Source organism: Oncorhynchus kisutch, linkage group LG22 (genome assembly GCF_002021735.2).
Source record: "Oncorhynchus kisutch isolate 150728-3 linkage group LG22, Okis_V2, whole genome shotgun sequence".
NCBI lineage: Eukaryota > Metazoa > Chordata > Actinopteri > Salmoniformes > Salmonidae > Oncorhynchus > Oncorhynchus kisutch.
The window spans coordinates 24,454,550-24,478,065 of record NC_034195.2 but is presented as its reverse complement, the minus strand read 5'-3'; the positions used below and the strand labels follow the sequence as shown (position 1 = coordinate 24,478,065).

General features: G+C 41.9%; 1 protein-coding gene across 2 annotated transcripts in view; it reads left to right on the top strand.

The window, feature by feature from the left end:
• LOC109867380 (guanine nucleotide-binding protein G(o) subunit alpha) overlaps positions 1-20,048 on the top strand; it is a 125,836-nt gene extending 105,788 nt beyond the window's left edge. Inside the window, exons 5-8 of one of the 2 annotated variants that reach the window (XM_020456521.2) lie at positions 2,407-2,535; positions 5,045-5,174; positions 14,366-14,519; positions 15,561-20,048. In XM_020456521.2, coding sequence (XP_020312110.1) covers positions 2,407-2,535; positions 5,045-5,174; positions 14,366-14,519; positions 15,561-15,748 — 601 coding nt within the window. In that variant the 3' untranslated portion in view covers positions 15,749-20,048. Of the gene's footprint in view, positions 1-2,406; positions 2,536-5,044; positions 5,175-9,432; positions 9,587-10,136; positions 13,153-14,365; positions 14,520-15,560 lie in introns of those variants that run through there. The other variant, XM_020456522.2, reaches the window with a different exon arrangement.
• The last annotated feature ends 3,468 nt before the right edge of the window (positions 20,049-23,516 follow it).

The window sequence follows — 23,516 nt, the reverse complement described above, 5'->3', positions numbered from 1 at the left end:
GTGGCCAGGGTGGAATGTTAACACACTGCTGCCAAATATTGCAGCTTCCCAGCGAAGTCTCACAGATGAAGATCAACTGGACACAGATCAGTGAATGACACCATTACACATAAAACACAGATGAAGGGAGAGAAGATGTTTGGATGTAATATACGTGTGTGTCAGTTTAATTGTCCTCTCTACCACATTACTGGGTGCTGACTGTTGGTTAGTCTTGGGTGTGATGATCCTCTACCACGTTACTGGGTGCTGACTGTTGGTTAGTCTTGGGTGTGATGATCCTCTACCACGTTACTGGGTGCTGACTGTTGGTTAGTCTTGGATGTGATGAACCTCTCTACCACATTACTGGGTGCTGACTGTTGGTTAGTCTTGGGTGTGATGATCCTCTACCACATTACTGGGTGCTGACTGTTGGTTAGTCTTGGGTGTGATGAACCTCTCTACCACATTACTGGGTGTTGACTGTTGGTTAGTCTTGGGTGTGATGAACCTCTACCATATTACTGGGTGCTGACTGTTGGTTAGTCTTGGGTGTGATGAACCTCTCTACCACATTACTGGGTGCTGACTGTTGGTTAGTCTTGGGTGTGATGAATCTCTACCACATTACTGGGTGCTGACTGTTGGTTAGTCTTGGGTGTGATGATCCTCTACCACATTACTGGGTGCTGACTGTCGGTTAGTCTTGGGTGTGATGATCCTCTACCACATTACTGGGTGCTGACTGTTGGTTAGTCTTGGGTGTGATGATCCTCTACCACATTACTGGGTGCTGACTGTTGGTTAGTCTTGGGTGTGATGAACCTCTACCACATTAATGGGTGCTGACTGTTGGTTAGTCTTGGGTGTGATGAACCTCTCTACCACATTACTGGGTGTTGACTGTTGGTTAGTCTTGGGTGTGATGAACCTCTACCACATTACTGGGTGCTGACTGTTGGTTAGTCTTGGGTGTGATGAACCTCTCTACCACATTACTGGGTGTTGACTGTTGTTTAGTCTTGGGTGTGATGAACCTCTACCACATTACTGGGTGCTGACTGTTGGTTAGTCTTGGGTGTGATGAACCTCTCTACCACATTACTGGGTGCTGACTGTTGGTTAGTCTTGGGTGTGATGAACCTCTACCACATTACTGGGTGCTGACTGTTGGTTAGTCTTGGGTGTGATGAACCTCTCTATCACATTACTGGGTGCTGACTGTTGGTTAGTCTTGGGTGTGATGAACCTCTCTACCACATTACTGGGTGCTGACTGTTGGTTAGTCTTGGGTGTGATGAACCTCTACCACATTACTGGGTGCTGACTGTTGGTTAGTCTTGGGTGTGATGATCCTCTACCACATTACTGGGTGCTGACTGTCGGTTAGTCTTGGGTGTGATGAACCTCTACCACATTACTGGGTGCTGACTGTTGGTTAGTCTTGGTTGTGATGAACCTCTACCACATTACTGGGTGCTGACTGTTGGTTAGTCTTGGGTGTGATGATCCTCTACCACATTACTGGGTGCTGACTGTTGGTTAGTCTTGGGTGTGATGAACCTCTACCACATTACTGAGTGCTGACTGTTGGTTAGTCTTGGGTGTGATGAAACTCTACCATATTACTGGGTGCTGACTGTTGGTTAGTCTTGGGTGTGATGAACCTCTCTACCACATTACTGGGTGTTGACTGTTGGTTAGTCTTGGGTGTGATGATCCTCTACCACATTACTGGGTGCTGACTGTTGGTTAGTCTTGGGTGTGATGAACCTCTACCACATTACTGAGTGCTGACTGTTGGTTAGTCTTGGGTGTGATGAACCTCTACCACATTACTGGGTGCTGACTGTTGGTTAGTCTTGGGTGTGATGAACCTCTACCACATTACTGGGTGCTGACTGTTGGTTAGTCTTGGGTGTGATGAACCTCTACCACATTACTGGGTGCTGACTGTCGGTTAGTCTTGGGTGTGATGTATGATCCTCTCCACACAGAGGGAGTTACAGCTTGTTTTTCCTGGGTTGTCATCCTTGTCTATTTCCCCTTATATTGATCGTCACCACTCCTGCATGTGGAGCAGTAGATTTGCACCCAGTCCTAAGCAATCCCAGCTGCTCTAGCTGATGTTGTGCTATATTTTGAGCAATAGACCAGTCTTTGATATTTCCTGTCTAAAATGTCCATTATTGGCCTCGTAACTGGAGTGCACTGTTCCAGCCCTTCAAATTCCAATGTTGTCTAGTCCTCTGGGTTTTAGGCCAGACTACTATCTCTCCAATCAATGATTTGAATCACTTAATTTAGTTCTGTGGTGCAATGAAAACCAGTGTGTACTTGACCCAGAATTACACAGAGGCCCTGTTTCAGTCCTTACAGTTTAGTCCAATGGATTGATCCTAACTGGCCTCTGTCTTTCCTCAGCTACCTAGACAGTTTAGACCGGATCGGTGCACCTGACTACCAGCCCACAGAGCAGGACATCCTCAGAACCCGAGTCAAGACCACTGGCATTGTAGAAACTCACTTCGTCTTCAAGAACCTGCACTTCAGGTAAGACATTGGCTCAGTGCTCCTCTTCTTCCTCAAATATCTCTCTACTCTAACTACTTAATGATTTAAAAATATATATATATTCCAACTGGTTATGCTGCATTTACGTTGACCTTTTCATGGAACCATGACTAGACGTCTAGTCTCATAGACTAGACGTAACATAGAAATGTAAATCTGGGACACTAATTAGTATGATAGGTTACGTTTGGTATGGTTGCACAAGACAGATGGTCACTTAAGGCAAAGACAAAAGTAGGGTGGTTGGGTGGGCGTATAACGCGAATGTCTAGCAACCCAAAAGTTGCAAGCTTGAATCTCATCACGGGAAACTTTTGTAAGCTAATTAGCAACTTTTCAACTACTTACTACTTTTTAGCTACTTTTCAACTACTTAGCATGTTAGCTAACCCTTCCCTTAACCCTGACCTTAACCCTTTAACATAACTCCTAAATGTAACCTTAAACCTAGCCTAGCTAACGTTAGCCAGCTTGCAAACATTAGCCACTTAGCTAGAATTCACAACATATCATACGTTTTGCAAATTCATAACATTGTACATTTTGCAAATTCGGAACAAATAATATGAATTGTAATTCACAATATATCATACGAAATGGGTGATGGACATCCCCAAATGAATACATACCATACGAAACATAACATATCATACTAAGTGTCTCGGATTTACATACAGAATCATACGAAATGCTCTGAGACCTGGTTGTGTAAACGGTATTCTTCTGTAGCTAAAGTATGTGTGGTTAAATGGTGATTATGATGTGTCATACATGGATTGTACCCTAGATTCATTTTTTTTCATTATTATACCATGGCAATTAACATTTTCTTTTTTTAAATGAATGAGCACTGGGATCAGCACAGAGCGCTGGGAGAAAAGGAGCTGTGACTGAATCTATATTTAAATTATAATCTCTAGTTAATTATTCTAGACCCGCCAAACCTGAAGACATACTATTTAAGTTTAAATCATTAAGTATTACCTGGATATTTTGTGGTATTTAATGCACTGTAAAATCTAGTGCTACCAATTCATTATATTACTCATTCTTTGTGGGATGTACATTGAAAAAGCGGGATGTGCAATTAAAATCCCCAATTCAGCTTGTTTTTTGACAAGGTAAAAATCTGTTGTTCTGCCCCTGAGCAAGGCAGTTAACCCACCCTTTCCCGGGCGCCGAAGATGTGATTGTCTATTAAGGCAGCCCCTCGCACCTCTCTGATTCAGAGGTGTTGGGTTAAATGCGGAAGACACATTTCAGTTGAATGCAATCAGTTGCACAACTAACTAGGTATTCCCCTTTCCTTTCCATTTAGCTTGGTTTAACATGATCATGTTAATATCAGTTGTTTTTCTATCACAAAACATAGGGCTTGTATTTTTCCTCTGCTCCTCACACAGCAGCCTTCCTGCCTGCCTGCCTAAAGGGCCTGCTAGCACAAAGCAGCTCTTTGTTCATCTCCTTCTCTGACTCAGTCAGCTGATTGAGAACAAAAAATACATTATGAAAATAATGTGTTAAAGGTCCAATTCAGCCATTTTTATCTCTATTAAATCATTTCTTGGTAACAATTAAGTACCTTACTATGATTGTTTTACATTTCTCAAGCAATAATTTTGATTGGATTTCTAGGAGTGGTCTAAACTGAAAACTGAAAACTAGCTGTTATTGGCAGAGAGGTTTGGAGCTCTCTTATTGGTCTATTAACTAATTTACTGCGTGGTGATGTCAACAGGCAGGGCAAAATATCTATCATGCCAAAACAGGCTGAGATTTCAGGCCGTCTTTTCAAACAGCTCTTACACTAAAATGGCATTATAATAATTTTCACAATTTCACAGTATTTTTCCAACCTCAGTGTGTAAATATATAGAAAACACAGGTAAATCACGTTTTTGACTGCACTGGGCCTTTAATATAATATGTATAAAACAGTGCAGGACTGTCAGGCTTTGATGTTCCATTAATTCCTGATCCTAAAACTTGCTCTCTGACAGGCTTTTTGCGAGGGCTAATGTAGTGTTCCGGTACTAAAGAATGTTCTAGTCTCGTGGTACTGGACTGTTGTCCTTTCCCAGACCTGTTCCAGTAACCCCAGCAGTTGTGAGTGTGCCCAGCCCCTGACCTGAAATGCTGTATCTACAGTACAGAGACCTCTACAGCCTTCTGTTTGCTGGCCTGTGGCAGCAAACCCTTTGAAATCCATTGTTCTTCAGATTTAGGGAGGGGTTGGAAATCTGTGCATGAGCCTAACCTCAATGGGAAAATTACAGTAGCTATGTTACTCAAACTATAAGTGGGAGCAATTTCAAAATGAATAGAGATATGCCATACCAATGTGTTTTTGCTATGTCAGACTGACTGTATGTGGTAGATATTGTACTGACACTGTATACTTTCCTGTATACTTTATACTACAGTATGTGATCCTCTGGTTGCTTTTGGTTTTTCTGTGCACATGTAATGGATGGTGTGTGTTCCATAGGCTGTTTGATGTGGGAGGTCAGAGGTCGGAGAGGAAGAAATGGATACACTGCTTTGAGGACGTGACAGCCATTATCTTCTGTGTGGCACTGAGTGGGTACGACCAGGTTCTGCATGAAGACGAAACCACGGTGAGTTTCACACACACACACACACACACACACACACACACACACACTTAATTAATGGTGTCTATATCTCCATAAAACACTCTACAATGCAGCACAGTAATTTCCTTTTAATATGAGTCATGTACTTTTCCTTAGTTGAATATATCAACATAATGAACAACAGTTTCCTACACCGGGGCTACAGTGCCTTGTGAAAGTATTCGCCCCCTTGGCATTTTTCCGATTTTGTTTATTTTTTCTAGTGAAACAAACAAGAAATAAGACAAAAAACACTTGTGCATAACTATTCACCCCAAAGTCAATACTTTGTAGAGACACCTTTTGCCGCAATTACAGCTGCAAGTCTCTTGGGGCATGTCTCTATATGCTTGGCACATCTAGCCACTGGGATTTTTGCCCAGTCTTCAAGGCAAAACTGCTCCAGCTCCTTCAAGTAGGATGGGTTCCGCTGGTATACAGCAATCTTTAAGTCATACCACAGATTCTCAACTGGATTGAGGTCTGGGCTTTGACTAGGCCATTCCAAGACATTTAAATGTTTTCCCTTAAACCACTCAAGTGTTGCTTTAGCAGTATGCTTAGGGTCATTGTCCTGCTGAAAGGTGAACCTCGGTTCCAGTCTCAAGTCTCTGGAAGACTGAAACAGGTTTCCCTCAAAAATGTCCCTGTATTTAGCGCCATCCATCATTCCTTCAATTTTGACCAGTTTCCCAGTCCCTGCCGATGAAAAACATCTCCACAGCATGATGCTGCCACCACCATGCTTCACTGTGGGGATGGTGTTCTCTGGGTGATGAGGTGTTGGGTTAGCGCCAGACATAGCATTTTCCTTGATGGCCATAAAGCTCAATTTTAGTCTCATCTAACCAGAGTACCTTCTTCCATATGTTTGGGGAGTCACCCACACGCCTTCTGGCCAACACCAAACGTGTTTGCTTATTTTTTTATTTAAGCAATGGCTTTTTTTCTGGCCACTCTTCCATAAAGCTCAGCTCTGTGGAGTGTACGGCTTAAAGTGGTCCTATGGACAGATACTCCAATCTCCACTCTGGAGCTTTGCAGCTCGTTCAGGGTTATCTTTGGTCTCTTTGTTGCCTCTCTGATTAATGCCCTCCTTGCCTGGTCTGTGAGTTTTGGTGGGCAGCCCTCTCTTGGCAGGTTTGTTGTGGTGCCATATTCTTTCCATTTTTGAATAATGGATTTAATGTTGCTCCGTGGGATGTTCAAAGTTTCTTTCTATTTTTATAACCCAACCCTGATCTGTACTTCTCCCAACTTTGTCCCTGACCTGTTTGGAGAACTCCTTGGTCTTCATAGTGCCGTTTGCTTAGTGGTGTTACAGACTCTGAGGCCTTTCAGAACAGGTGTATATATACTCAGATCATGTGACACTTAGATTGCACACAGGTGGACTTAATTTAGCTAATTATGTGACTTCTGAAGGTAATTGGTTGCAACAGATCTTATTTAGGGGCTTCATGGCAGAGGGGGTGAATACATGTGCACACACCACTTTTCAGTTTTATAATTTTTAAGTAATTGTTTTTATTTCACTTCACCAATTTGGACTACTTTCTGTATGTCCATTACAAGAAATACAAATAAAAATCCATTTAAATTACAGGTTGTAATGCAACAAAATAGGAAAACGCCAAGGGGGATGAATACTTTTGCAAGGCGCTGTATGTACAGTACACATCCAGTGGCGTAACGCCGTTTCGCGAGGTTCAAGTAATGAAAACGGCTAACTTCTTGCTATTCTACACATTTAGCTGGGACTGGTCTGAGTGGGAAGGGGGAAACTGAAAACTAGCTGTTATTAGCATAGAGGTTTGGAACTCTCTTTCTTATTGGTCTACTCATTTACTGCCTGGTGATGTCATAACTCCATCCCACTAAAACAGGCTGAAATTTCAGTCAATCTTTTCAAACAGCTGTTACACTAAAAGGGCATTGCCAGGGCTGCGGGGAGGTGTGGTACACCAGTGTACCACATCCCTGGTTTCCTGCTACTCATGTTGAAATGAAGGGTTCACAATTACCATTACCAACCCTTTTATCTATGGATTCTCAGGTTTATCTCTCCTCTGAAACACATTGCTAATGTACAGTAGCTTACATTGATATGACCGTTCACATGCAAGTGCAGATTCATTTTGGATTCGTTTTTTGATAAGCAAAAATATGTGAGGAGCTTTACATAACACATCATTAGATTAGACCACGTAGTTACTGTATTTCTCTCTATGCAAACACAGCAGTCACACTTCCCATCTGGTTCCACCCAGTTCTCTACCATAACCTCTGGTTGTATCAGCTGGTGTTAATGCCAAGGCAAATGAGTTGATTTCCATACAGTTGCTTAGTTAGTGAGCATCCCTGAGCACCCCCATGACCAATGGCAGTGCGTGAACAGTGTTTTCGGGGCCTATATGTGCGATATACAACTCTAACATCCAGTATAATCTCTCCCAGGCCTGTTTAAAAGCCTCATTACATTTATTCTACTGCCATTTCCAAAAGCAGCTGGGTTTATTTTAGAACTATTTCTATAGTTCAGGATAATCCTACTTGAAAATACAACAAAATGTTTGAGAATAGAAGGCAATTCCCTTAATTCAGTACAGACTGATTAACAGACATGATAAACCAAACGAGGAAGGAACAATGGCTCTATTGAACTATTCTTCTAACAGGTTGACGGGCTCCTAAATCAAAGTCATATTTGTTTACTCCTGGACTCCTATACACATGCCCGCACGTGTGTATCAGCACATACACACACACACACACACACAAACAGATTAATTTCTTGCTCCCTCTATCTGGCTTCCTTTCCCTGTTTTTCCCCTTCATGCAAGTATTAGCACCCACTCAAAGACGTGCACTGCAGGGCATCGAAAAAATGTTTCTACAGCAATCCTGTTCAATAAATGTAACTGCAAGGTTTGGTTTCGGTCCTTCCTGCCTGCTCTACAGTTTTCTCCTTTTATCGTTGGGGGGAGTGTGTGTGTGCGTGCTAGCACATGACTGTGGGTGCGTTTCTGCTTCTGCGAGCGTGCACGTGTGTGTGTTTAAGAGGGGAGATGAGTTGGGCCCTTGTGCATGTCCATCTCTGCTCCACTGAGCCCCCCCAGCAGCTCTCGTCTCTCCTTCAACGTCTTCTCGTCTCAGCTCCTCTCCTGTCATCTCTCGCCACCGGCTGTCCTCTCTAACCAATCGCCAAATGCTAAAAACCCACCTGGTTCCACAGAGGGCCCTCCCACCAAACATGTGTACAGGTATGAAATCTTAAACCAGGACAAAGAGTCCAAAATCATCTGGAAAGAGTTAAAAGCAGCACTCCTTCTGGCTATGATGTGATTCTATGTGTACATAGTATGTATGTACTCTATGTAACTGTGTGTATTTACCTGTGAGTGCCTGTGACTTGCACTGTGAGGATGATATGACACTGTCTGTACTGTAGTATGCGTTGCCTTGTTCTCAGAGTTACTTGTCAGAGGCTCAATCAACTGATGAGAGAAATGCTAAACTATGGTCATTAGTTTTCCTATCTCTTCTCTTTCTCTCTCTTACATTTTCTAAGAATTACTAACACTACAAGAACAGTCTCTGTGACTCATCTTGTTCTATCAACAGATTATGATTGGCTTTTTCCTCTGCTCTATTTAATCTGATTGGTTTTGCGAGCCCTCTCTGCTGCTCTAAGTGGAATGTGATTGGCTGTAAAGGAGCAGTCGTGACTTTCTTCTTTGTGTCTTTTCCACTGTTATTGGGAACAAGGCAACAATTCACTCACACCAGATCGAGTGTCTGCTTCCAACTCTACAAACACCCTGGTGAAATTACGTATCAATTGTCTAGTATTTGCATGCCCTCCTATCCCTGTTCTAGAGAGAAGCACACAGGGTTTGTCCTAGACCAAGGCTACGTACCTAATAACATTGTGCATGAACAAGGCTACCCTCCCAGGATGCTGCATACTTGTCATACTTAACATATTACCATGACACTGTGGCAAACAGGATCATGATAATGAAATACTGTAGACACTTTATTTTAGAATGTTCTTGGATCTCGGGGGAAGTGGCTCATATACAGTTAACGCTTTAACTCCTGGAAGGGGCATTTCAAGTTTAGTTTCTGTTCTGCTTTGTAGTTTCCTTTCTTCACTTGTTTCTCTTATTTTAAGTGACATAGTTAGAAAGAGAGCCACACAGCAGCCTGACTGACGTTGTTTTCTCTATACCCACAGAACCGCATGCATGAGTCTATGAAGCTGTTCGACAGCATCTGTAACAACAAATGGTTCACAGACACCTCCATCATTCTATTTCTCAACAAGAAGGACATATTCGAGCAGAAAATTAAGAAATCTCCCCTTAATATCTGCTTCCCGGAGTACACAGGTAATTGATGAAGAGTGGAGGCTATTGGGCTAGGAGAACAGAGGGATGGATTAGCAACAGGAAGGACAACTAGAAGAAGGGATAGTGTGGCAATGAGGGATCATGTGTAGAAAGGCTTGAAGAGGGATGATTAGCTTTCGCAATCAGAACTGGAGAAGAGGTTTCGGTCTTATTATTCTCTTCTCATTTACTCACCCCTTACCTGGCATGACTCCATGTTATCATCGTAGGGCTTATAGTGCAGAGCAGCCCAGGAGTCTGGCTAGCCTGCTGTACTCGCTGTGTAAACCAAGGCCTCCCTACTCAGTTACAGGATAATCAAGCCACTTAGACAAACACTAGGTTTTACATTGGGTGTGTAATATTGGGAAAAAAACATAGTTTTGTGTCCGTTCTTGTCCTTATATCTTTTTCTTTTTTGTCTGCTTATCTTCCCCTTTTATTTTCATCTTTCTACTTCTTCTTTCTTTTATTAACCGACCTTTTCACATCCCGTCTTGGACCATATCTCCATTTCCTTTTTCTCCTGCTTTTTCACACCTTTCTGCAGGCACGGACACCTTCATGGAGGCGGTGGGCCACATACAGTCTCAGTACGAGAGCAGGAACAAGTCCCTCCAGAAGGAAGTGTATGCCCACATCACCTGTGCCACCGACACCAACAACATCCAGTTTGTGTTTGACGCTGTCACCGATGTCATCATCGCCAAAAACCTGCGTGGTTGTGGCCTGTATTAACCCAGAGGATAGACCCAGTGTGTCCCTGGATAGACCCTTCTCCTCCACTTTTCCCTCAGTCTTTTATGGTTTTACATTTGTTTATATAATAAAACATTTTAAATCAGTTGTAGAAAGAGAGACAGCTGTATTTTAGTTAGGAAAAAAAGAGGACTCTTGAATGGAGCAATTAGTTTTAGTTTGATAAAGAATATACATTTTGACAATTTGATACAAAAGTCCTTTTAGTGGTAGATTATTTCTGTATGTTTGGCAATATGCTGCATTGTTTTACTAAAACACTTGCAAAATATGTTACACAACAGTAATAATTGCCTAACTGGAATTGGGTCACCACCATAAACAATAATATACAGTTTACAAGGAAAATTGCTCATCTTTACCAACAAAGTATCTCTTTTGCTTATTGAGTAGTAGTCATCTGATATGAGAGGAATTTGTGCCCTGACAGTTTTGTGAAACTCTTTGAAGTGGGAATTGGAGTTGAAGAGGAGATGTGTTTGTGGCTAGTGGAAGATGTTACCGTGTAAATAATGTCAATTTCAGGATTTTTTTGTTGAAATATTATTTGTTCCGCTTATATGTCATGTGGGTTCTAAGATTTTTGTATTGGATGGCTTTTTTGGGCTATTGTCTAATATTTGTACGATTGAATGATTCGGTATAAGATTTGAAAGTACAGCCAAAGATGTTTTGAGCCCTTTACACTGCAGTGGTCTCACTGAAGGGTACATTTACCCAAACCGTACAGTGTATTTGCGTAACTAATTGTAACCCATTTATAATGGAAATTGGTAGCAGTGGTAATCTTCATAAAAGTCACTGCCTGTTGAGTTAGAGCTGTAGAAATATTCACCCGTCATATTTTGTCCAGATTTTCTTGTTGAGGTTTAGGTGCCTCAGCAGTCTCTATCAAGCACTGGGAGTTTGACTTACATTGATGGTGATTGGCCTGGCTATGTCAGTAACTCATTTGCCTTACCGGTGCCAATGCTATATTCTTAATGGGAGCGTCAATAGGATAAGCAGGGAGTGTTTAATGTGTGTGTGTGTGTGTGTGTGAGGTCAAATAAGTTTGTAGTATACTTTAAGAGAGAGCGTGTGTAGGATGAGGTTATCCAGGAAACAGCTGTTCCATTCCTCATTACACAGAACCTCAGGAAGGACACCAAATGTCACAACACCCTCCCTGTCATTTGCCAGATAATGCCAAACCACTCTAAGAAGGGGAAAAACCTGTTGGTTTCTTGCCAAATAAAACCCTGCTCCCTGAGGTTTGATTCCGTCCTCCTCTTTTAGCTGTGCTCTTGTCATGGCTGTAGGAAGCTCTCTTCGAAATCACTAATTTGTCACACCCATGCAGGTGCCGGGTGAGTGGGGGTAGGGCAGATGTTTCCATGACGATCGTTCTCAGCACCACGCCTGCCTTAGCTGGTAGGTGCAGCCTCTTGTGTGTCAGGTGACTCTGACAGCCACTGCGTTGATTCTCTGGGCTCTGGGAAAGATTTGTTGACTGTACTGCAGTACACTACAACACCATTGCAGTAAGTTACTGTGTTGCTTCGGGTAGGTGCGCTGCAGGAAGCAACGGCTGTGCCAGCTCCACAACAGGACATGGTCTCTGAGTTCTCATGGGCAGAAGAAATCTCATTCTGTGCCAAATCTGTTGAGACGGTGTTGGTGTGCCACATTTTATGATGAATAAAAAGCTTGTCCGTGCTGCGGTGTCGGCAGGCAGAGTCACAGCTGGAGTTTTCTATACCAGAGGCTAAACTAAGATGGAAGCTTTCAGAAGTCTAGCAGGGCATGTGTGTGTGTCCCAGAGCACCCAACCAGATGGTCTCTCTGCTCATTGTATAGCTTGGCCTTACATCTGACTGATGGCCTATAAAGCCTGTGTCCTTAGTCCAGCGAATGAAGGGTAATAAGATCAGGGAATGGCAGGCAGAGAGAACGCTGGTAATAGAGTTTATGTGCACAGCAGTGAGGCAGATGGATAATGGAGTCTTAGGGCTAAGGTAAAGAGACAGATTGGTAAGTGTATCTGCTAGAGAGAAACGGATGGGAGGTACAATATGTGGCCCTGAGTATACTGGATCTCCAGTCTGGTGGTTACAGAGAGAGAGAGAGAGAGCAGTGGATATGGTATACAGTAGTGTGGTCCTCTGATGTAATAGAGATTAGTTTACCACGTCTGTACTTTGCCTTGGTGAAGGTGGAGATGGTTCACGTGATGTACAGAAGCTGTCTGGAGCTATAATACAGTTGATTCGCTGTCAGGCTCTCCCAGCACCCAGTGTGTCAGTCCCTGTCAAGCACACACACACGCACATACAAAACACATACACACACCAAGGTACTTCCAATCACAGCAGGCAAAACATACCAATATTTCAACTGCAGCCATAAATAATAAAACAATCGGCACAACAATATAACTTTTGAAAAGGAGAATTCTTTCCTTGAATGCATTTCACCCTATGTGACACCAAGACTGCCTCTGCATCTGCATGGGAGGAATACATTGGAGGCTATTCTCTGGAGCTTACCACAACCCCTATGAGGAAATAAAATTGTTGTTCATTTGAAAATACAGTGTCCGTCCACCAAACCATACCACACCGTACCAAGCCACCAACCCACAAGCAGCACTAGGATGCTGACAGTACAGTACGTCATGGTATGATTTAGTGCCTGTTCTCTAGTAGGTGTTGTTTGTGTCTCACTGATGTAATTATTGTTTGCTCATTCGTCTCTTTCACTGTTATGATTATTTATTGAAGGGTGTATTTATATGAAGGAAATAATAAAGCACCACATGAAACTCTGTCTGACCCTTCCTCACTCTCTTTTTTCTCTCTCCCTCTGTCACTCTCTCCCAGGCCAAGTGCCTGCTTCTTTATGACTCATGGCACTCTCTCTGCGTCATGTTTACCCTGGAAAAGGGAATTATTTAAATAGAGGTCATGGGCTTGATTCAAGTTGGATGATGATCAAGTTTGTGTATCCGCCGTGCAGTGAGTGCTTTGCTCTTTCTCTCTCCTCTCTCTCTCTCTCTCTCTCTCTCTCTCTCTCTCTCTTTCTCTCTCTCTCTTTTTCTCTCTCTCTCTTTCTCTCTCTCTCTCTTTCTCTCTCTCTCTTTTTCTCTCTCTCTCTTTCTCTCTCTCTCTCTCTTTCTCTCTCTCTCTCTCTCTCTCTCTCGCTCGCCCTCTCTCTCGCTCGCCCTCTCTCTCTCTCTCTCTCGCTCGCTCTCTCTCTCGCTCGCCCTCTCTCTCGCTCGCCCTCTCTCTCGCTCGCCCTCTCTCTCGCTCGCCCTCTCTCTCTCGCTCGCTCGCCCTCTTTCTCTCTCTCTCGCTCGCCCTTGCCCAATGGGATGCTACTGAACTAATTATGAGCGTGTCACCGCCTGCAGTACAGAGCCCAGGGGGCTATGAGAAACAAACTACTGCCCGTTGCACAGCACACGCATACAAACTTTACACTAACACACAACACCTCTCTCAGTACCACAACACACACTCTTACAGACACACAATATTTCACTATGTCTCTCCATCCTCTTTCTCGATCTCTCTCTGCATGTTGATGAGAACTGTGAAGGGATGATTGGACTGGTCCTGTCTCTCTCTCTCCTCTGCCCCCTGGTTATCACCTGAGTCATTGTCAGACACATGGACACTGAGCACAGCAGCTGCTAGCTGTCTCCTAGAAACATCTCATTATGTCTGATTCTAGCCATTCAATGTTCTTTATCGCAGAGCTCAATTGTTCGGATTGGTTCAACAAAGTTTCATTCGCAACCCTTTCTTCTCCTACTTAGCAGTCTGTCCTGTCCGAGTGCTTTGGGAGGCTCTCTCTCTCTACTGTCCTCAAGTCATGAAGCTTGGTTCAACTAGTGCAGCTTGGTTTTTATTGCTCTGATGCTAACCTTTCCACGTGATCTGTTTCTCTCTCCCTCCCTACCTCTCTTCCTCCTCTTTCTCTCTTCCTCCCTCTGCTTCTGTCCTCCTTTCTCTCTTCCTCCTTTTCTCTCCACTGCAGAATCGCATGCACGAGTCTCTTATGCTGTTCGATTCCATCTGTAACAACAAATTCTTCATTGACACTTCCATCATTCTCTTCCTCAACAAGAAAGATCTGTTTGCCGAAAAGATCAAGAAATCTGCCTTGAGTATCTGTTTCCCTGAGTATACCGGTAAGATTTGTAACTTAATGGACACTTTTGTACATTTTGTAAATGTAAGAATTGCCAAATCGTATCTGCTAGCTGAAACCCTGCAGTTGTGTCTGCAAAAATCCACCTAGGTCTTGACTATGTGATCTTAAAAGGAGTTGACATTCCAGAGGGGAATACAAATATTTAGTTTCTCTAACCCCCCCCCTTGCCCCTCTCTCTCCCCTGTCTGACAAGGTGAGATGGTCAACCATAGCCTAAGAGAGAATAAAAGCAGAACCACGCTTGAGCAGTCATGGAGAAGGGATGGCCAGTGAGGGCTGTCTCCGTCCCTGTCTGCTCAGGCACAGACAGACACCATACCCTTTCCTTTCCCTGCTTAGAGAGCCGCAGGGGACACATTTATATATTTTATTTGGCCTTTATTTATCCAGGAGAGTCAATTTAAGGAACAAATTCTTATTTACAATGACGGCCTGGCCAGTGACGACTGGGAAATGCAGTGCAATAAATAATTAATAAATAAACACTGCAGAAGTGAACGTTATTCTGCAGCCTTCCACATCTGACACAAAGCTAAGCCAATGGGACCGTTGTATTCTCATGGTAACTAAAGTCACATGGGTTCTCTCAATAGAGTATTGTGATTTTTGCAATAGAGCTAACTACAGATGTAAGATCTTAATTTGTTCACCCTGTTGCAGGGAAGAAGGAAAAAACTTGTAGTGTAATTGAGGTTTAAAAAGGCTTCTGAAGTTCGAAATTTCAGACTTGGACGTCCATTAATTATAATCCACATAGTTCACATTTCCTGTTGCTGCAGGATTATTGTCCTTCTGTAGCCTACTGGCTCAAACTAATAACCCATCTGCATAGTTATGTTTGTTATGTTAATATATTTATGTAGCAGAATGTAAAAACATATTGAATGGAATGAATTCAGGCCCTAAAAGATCTCTTCAGCTTAGTTCTTACTCTTTCACTGTTACCTTTCTCTCTGTTCTGTCTTTCCTCCTTTCTCCCTCTTCCTCTCTTTTACTCTCTCCATTACCTCCATTACAGGTTCTAACACCTATGACGATGCAGCTGCCTACATCCAAGCACAATTTGAGAGCAAGAACCGCTCGCCTAATAAGGAGATCTACTGTCACCTGACGTGTGCCACGGATACAGGGAACATCCAGGTGGTGTTTGACGCTGTTACTGACATCATCATCGCCAACAACCTGCGAGGCTGTGGTTTGTACTAAGCCCTGATCGCCTCACCTCTGGAAATGATTCTAATTGAAAATGCAACTTGGTAAATAATGACATTTAAAAAATAGGCATACGTATATGTATATATAAATATATATACAGTACCAGTCCAAAGTTTGGACACACCTACTCATTCAAGGGTTTTTCTTTATTTTTACTATTTTCTACATTGTAGAATAATATTGAAGACATCAAACTATGAAATAACACATATGGAATCATGTAGAAACCAAAAAAGTGTTAAACAAATCAAAATATATTTTAGATTATTCAAAGTAGCCACCCTTTGCCTTGATGACAGCTTTGCACACTCTTGGCCTTCTCTCAATTAGTACAAATAAAGAAAAACCCTTGAATGAGTAGGTGTGTCCAAACTTTTGATTGGTACTGTGTATAATGGGGCCATACTTGCAAACATTAGAAACAGTTTGCCTTTAAACTGTTTCTCCGTCTCAAAATGTGCATCAGCCAATGAATATCGTTGATTAGTATCATTGTCCCATCAAATAGCCTGGCACATTTTAGCCCTATCCTAGCCTCACCAGCTGTCGGTGATTATTCTGTATAACAAAGATATTAGACTTTTTATCCACCAAGGCATTTCTTGAAATAGGTTAACCCTGGCCACCAGAGGGATATTTTAAACCTATTTGGTATGGTATGTTAGGCCTATGTAGAACACTAATTAATCATTAAGTTATTTATTTTTTTACATTTAATTTCACCTTTATTTAACCAGGTAGGCCAGTGACAAGTTCTCATTTACAACTGCGACCTGGCCAAGATAAAGTAAAGCAGTGCGACAAAAATCAACAACACAGAGTTACACATAAACAAACGTACAGTCAATAACAATAGAACAAGTCTATATACAGTGTGTGCAAATGGAGTAAGGAGGTAAGGCAATAAATAGGCCAATAGTAGCAAAGTAATTACAATTTAGCAAATAAACACTGGAGTGATAGATGTGCTGATGATGATGTGCAAGTAGAAATACAGGTGTGCAAAAGAGCAAAAAAAAATTATGGGGATGAGCGATCGGTAAGCTGCTCAGATAGCTGATGTTTAAAGTTAGTGAGGGAGATATAAGTCTCCAACTTCAGCGATTTTTGCAATTCGTTCCAGTCATTGGCAGCAGAGAACTGGAAGGAAAGGCGGCCAAAGGAGGTGTTGGCTTTGGACATGACCAGTGAGATGTACCTGCTGGAGCGTGTGCTACGGGTGGGTGTTGTTATGGTGACTAGTGAGCTGAGACTTATAGATGACCTGGAGCCAGTGGGTCTGGCGACAAATTGCTAGACATTGATTCAGCTTTGACCTAAACTTTATTAAACATGCACCATTCTAAGAAGTGGCGAAGCGTGGCTCCGGTGTGCTCCAGCAGATCTACACTCCTGTATAACAGTGTGTCAGTCTGCAAGAGGGACTCCAAGAAGCTTCTCATTAAATATATTTGTAATTTACAAGGTTTTGGCTGCACCCTTACATCACAATAAATATAATTCTACATTTCAAAGGAAAAAAACTATACCTCACCTGGAATTCGAACTTTCTGCAAACAATGAAAATGACCAGAAGCCAAGATCACAACAGTGAGCTGTCCAATTGAACTTTTGTGTGTGTTTTAGTAACTTTGATTAGCAGATCAACGTGTGACTTCTGTTAAGGATGCTCTCATGAAAAAGTGTTTGGTCACGTCCAACTATGTCAACATTGGTAATTGGCTGATACAGAATTTGTTACAGAAAATAATCATGTCCAGCTGGTGATGTTAGCATAGGGCTAAATATGCCAGGTTATCTAATGGGAAAAGCTAACAAGTAGCGTTCTATCACGTGCAACTACATCAATGATTTTATTTGACTGGTGTGGATTTAAATGTAAATGTTTTAATGTTCGCAAGTATGGTCCCATTGTTTTTAGTTTGTCTTCAAAGAGCTGCCAACAGAACTGATTTCTTATAGAAACCCAGCCTTTAAAATTTTAGAACAAAGTTGAGAACTCGTTTAATGTTTGTTTTTTTCCCCTTCCTGACTGTCTTTTTGTTTTTAACAAAACAACCTTGTTTTTCATAATGTTTTTGTATTTTTTTAATGTTTATCATGTCTATATTTATTACATGAATATCAGTCCATGGGTGACCTGTACACATTTGCCTGAGTATATTACTGTTGTAATTATGCTGAAAACTGTTCTAGCTCTAACAATGGCTATGATAGGTATGATGGTCATGAGTACGACAGTCAATATCAGTTTCTTTCTTTTGTACCAGACTGGGTTTTCATGGTAATCCTGGAAGTTCTGTTCAGCTATTTGATCATTTAGTTAAAAGGACACCCAGGATTGATGCACCCTTTTTCCACCCATCCCTTCCTGTCACTCCGGTGGGCCTTTGCTATTGGCTGTGTGGATTATGGAGCGGGGAGTCACAGCGTGTGACCCAAAGCCTCTGAACCAGATATCTGAAAAGTGTCATATCAGTGCCAACCCCAGGAGAATGACAGGTTTGGAGATAGTCCTAGGAACACTTTGTTACTGTATTGAATACCTATTAACATGATCATGTAAGGAACTTATACTTTTTTATGATCATTTATTAATTTATTTATTTATCGTCTGTCCCACACACCACCTCTGCACTCACCACACACCTTGTACTTTATTCCTCCACTCATCTTTTTATTTTTCTAGCACCCACCTCTCTCACCTCTCGTTTAATTGTTTTGGGTTGGCCATTAGCTGGGTAGTGGTGTCTCCCGTCACGCCTCCTGACACAAATAGCATGAGCAACCCTTCAACCCTTCAACCCTTCAACACTTCAACCCTTCAACCCTTCAGCCTTTCAACCCTTCAGCCCTTCAACCCTTCAACCCTTCAACCCTTCAGCCTTTCAACCCTTCAACCCTTCAACCCTTCAGCCTTTCAACCCTTCAACCCTTCAGCCTTTCAGCCTTTCAACCCTTCAACCCTTCAGCCTTTCAACCCTTCAGCCCTTCAACCCTTCAACCCTTCAGCCTTTCAGCCTTTCAACCCTTCAACCCTTCAACCCTTCAACCCTTCAGCCTTTCAGCCTTTCAACCCTTCAACCCTTCAACCCTTCAACCCTTCAGCCTTTCAACCCTTCAACCCTTCAACCCTTCAGCCTTTCAACCCTTCAACCCTTCAACCCTTCAGCCTTTCAACCCTTCAACCCTTCAGCCTTTCAACCCTTCAACCCTTCAACCCTTCAGCCTTTCAACCCTTCAGCCCTTCAGCCTTTCAGCCTTTGTATAAAAATAATAATACAAATAAAAAGAGGGAGTTAAACTCATCACATAGAAAACGTTGAGAAAAAATCCTACAAAAAAGGTAAAAGAAATGGAAAAACGAAATAAAAAAAGACAACAGCGACATAAAGAGACAACCATCATATGGACTGGGTGTTACCAGTAATGTGGAGATTTGAGGTCAAGGGTCATTGGACTGTGTCTTAGTAGAAAGCTGTAGATCCTTGGGTTCTAAAATCTTTACAATGTGGATCTATTGAAGAAAAAATTAACAAAAAAGTATGATTATGACAATAATAACAATGCAGAAAATGATGATGATTATAATTACAATATCAATGATAATGATGATTCTGTAATATTATTGAAGTATATTTCTTGTGCTTTGTAGCTACAGAAAAAAAAATTCTTTCTCCCTTTTAAAAAAAATGTTTGGCAAGGGTTCCCGTGATCCACACTTGAACCGTTTTTACTGACTTACTGATGTTTATGAACTGTACTGATTATTTCTGCCTGTTCTCCCTGCATTACAGTGTCTTTACTTAGCCTGACTTATATATATATATATATAATATCTATTTTTTTTATTTTGTTATTTTGGAAGAACCACTTTGGAGCACGTCCTGTCCCATTGCTGTTAAGGGCGGGGTGTGTACGCGGCTGTACAGATTCATGCGCTTTCTTTTATTTTGGGGGAATTGTACTCAAACACCTTCCAGGTCTGCATAGAAAAGCACAGCTCTCACTTCACACATAGATTTGGAAAGATGTATCTCTCCTCCCTATCTGCCTTCTTGATTTAAATGTTTTTAAAGAATACTGTGTATTATTACATATACCAGTTTGGCATTCTTTTTCTTTTGATCCCCTCCTTTTTCCTCCATTTTTTATCCCAGTAAATGCTATTCCGTGCTGCTTTTTCTCCCTCCTCTTTAGGGAATGGTTGTTCTTTCATGTGGGATGTTCATGCTGGAATACCAATCGAATGTAGTGTTTACATTAAAAGCCACAGTTTTCATGACTACAACTTGGGGCCTTCTGATTCTTATTGTCACTCATAATTAACCTTCTATCTATTACACTGTCCTCTGGCACCTGACACCTTCTATCTATTACACTGTCCTCTGGCACCTGACACCTATCTATTACACCTTCCTCTGGCACCTGACACCTTCTATCTATTACACTGTCCTCTGGCACCTGACACCTTCTATCTATTACACTGTCCTCTGGCACCTGACACCTTCTATCTATTACACCTTCCTCTGGCACCTGACACCTTCTATCTATTACACTGTCCTCTGGCACCTGACACCTTCTATCTATTACACTGTCCTCTGGCACCTGACACCTTCTATCTATTACACTGTCCTCTGGCACCTGACACCTTCTATCTATTACACTGTCCTCTGGCACCTGACACCTTCTAGCACTTTAAAACTTCCGGCACTTGACAAACTGCTAATAAGATAAACAACACAGTGAAACTAAGTAAGAATGCACGAAACAACATAACCAGTGCTGTGGCGGTTATTACATTCAGTCAGCCATGACTGTCAAGCAAATAACTGCTGGTCTCACAGTAATTGATCGTTAATGAACATAAACACATTTAGTATCCCCTGGCGTCCACACAGCCTACAAGCCACTGATGCAGACCTTTGGAACATCTACATTTTAAAAAGTATAATAAATCCATGTAATATAGCCTAAACCTTCACAATAAATCCATTATTTATTTTAGACAGATTTAAAGAAACACGATATGAAGAAAATTGAGTCTTATGCTAGGTCCTGATCTGGCTATGCCAAATGGCTGTGTGCTACTCTAGTTCATTTAGCAGACAAGATTTGCTTAGAATTCCGTGGCATTATTTTATATAATTTTATAGTCTGAAGAATACAATTGAACATAGCTGAATAAATATAAAATAAAATTTTCTCCAAATGATTTCCGAGGGCGTGTGCACATGCGGCTATTCTGTGTTGAGCGGTTAACAAAGAAATGGGTCCTCCGATATGCTTCATTTAGTGTTTTATTTATACAACTTTAGTTGTGTTACAGACGCTATATGTTTAGATTTTTTATACATTCTAAGGCTGCATGATGCAACTCTAATGATGATTTGAAAAAAGTTGCATGAAAGGCAGGAGCTCTGCTTTGTTTCTTGTGCAGGTTGCACACACTTCATCAATCTGTCATTCACAATTTGACAAGCACTTGATAATATTCTCACCAGGCCTAGAATTTCCTGGTGGCATCCCCCTTGTGTGGCCGTTAAAGCCCCCTAAAAAAATCCATGCCTTTTGCAGCCCAAGTGGCCATTGTGCCCTTGGGCTGAATATAATAATTATATCTCCCTTCTCCAGGCTGCCAATCACCATGCTCCAAAGCACCTCACTCACATATCTCAATTCTTATTAACTAATGCCCATGACATGATCTGGTCCTTCTCACGGGCATCACAGCTCCGAAGTGGGCTGCAAATGAAGACAGACACACCAGGGATGTAACTGTGTAAGTCCTTATTGAATTCCGAGGCACATATTGAGTGTGTTAGAAGAACTGTCCACGTTGACTTTTCAAACAGCCGCTAAAGCAGCTAACGAACAGCTAAAGCGGCTAACGAACAGCTAAAGCGGCTAACGAACAGCTAAAGCGGCTAACGAACAGCTAAAGCGGCTAACGAACAGCTAAAGTGGCTAACGAACAGCTAAAGCAGCTAACGAACAGCTAAAGCAGCTAATGAACAGCTAAAGCGGCTAACGAACAGCTAAAGCGGCTAACGAACAGCTAAAGCGGCTAACGAACAGCTAAAGCAGCTAATGAACAGCTAAAGCAGCTAACAAATAGCTAAAGCAGCTAACGAACAGCTAAAGCAGCTAACGAACAGCTAAAGCAGCTAACAAGCAGCTAACGAACAGCTAAAGCACTAGCCTACAGTATGTCAATATCCTATCCCCCATAGTACAAAAGCTGACCTATTCTATTGGTCAACTTGTCCTGTGCAATAAATAAATATTCCAAACATAGTCTGGGACAGTTGTGGGATGCAATAGATCCCAAATTAATACAACCACTTGCATCAAAAAACATTTAAAAGCAATGAAGCTTATGCAACAAATCAGAATGTTTAGCTTACAATTTTGATAAACTATTAGGCTATTTCTTCACATTATAAGCGCAGCAATGCGCACACAGCAGAAGGCTATACACGCAAATGTACCAAAATGCAATCATAGGGGGGAAAACACCACTCTCAAAAGTGACCACGAATGTGCTTTATTATGAAGGTGCATTTGTATGGTGAAAATTATCTTCCCCAAACTTGAAAATCACACACCAATTATGTATGCCAGTTAAGTTAAGCACTACACATGATGTAAAGCAAATGAATGTGCTTACATTTAAGAAGTTATTTGGCCACTTCAGCTGTGATACAAAACGTATTAAAACATAGAGGCAGGCCTATGGGCTAGGCTACATGAGGTGTGATACTGACCTTATTAAAACATAGAGGCCTATGGGCTAGGCTACATGAGGTGTGATACTGACCTTATTAAAACATAGAGGCCTATGGGCTAGGCTACATGAGGTGTGATACTGACCTTATTAAAACATAGAGGCCTATGGGCTAGGCTACATGAGGTGTGATACTGACCTTATTAAAACATAGAGGCCTATGGGCTAGGCTACATGAGGTGTGATCCTGACCTTATTAAAACATAGAGGCCTATGGGCTAGGCTACATGAGGTGTGATCCTGACCTTATTAAAACATAGAGGCCTATGGGCTAGGCTACATGAGGTGTGATACTGACCGTATTAAAATATAGAGGCCTATGGGCTAGGCTACATGAGGTGTGATACTGACCTTATTAAAACATAGAGGCCTATGGGCTAGGCTACATGAGGTGTGATACTGACCTTATTAAAACATAGAGGCCTATGGGCTAGGCTACATGAGGTGTGATACTGACCTTATTAAAACATAGAGGCCTATGGGCTAGGCTACATGAGGTGTGATACTGACCTTATTAAAACATAGAGGCCTATGGGCTAGGCTACATGAGGTGTGATACTGACCTTATTAAAACATAGAGGCCTATGGGCTAGGCTACATGAGGCGACTATGATTTGAAAAAGTTGCAAAAAAGGCACGAGCTGTTTCTTGCCTTATATTGCACATGCTGGGCATCATTCACAAGTGAATGGGCATCATTCACAAGGCTAATATTGTCACCCATCAGTCTATTCTTAATTTAATCTTGTCTTTACCTATGCTAAATAATATATGTGTAAAATGAGTTTTGATTTAGAACAGACCATTATCGTGCACCTGTCTTGAAACAGGGGCAGGGGGTAAAAATACATGTCATCATGTAGTTAAATAGCGATTGGAGGACGCTTTTCCATGTGGTTCATTTTCATGCCAGCCAAGTAGGCTATACTCCTGTTGTAAAGCGAAGCAATGTGCTTAATATTAGGAAAGTTG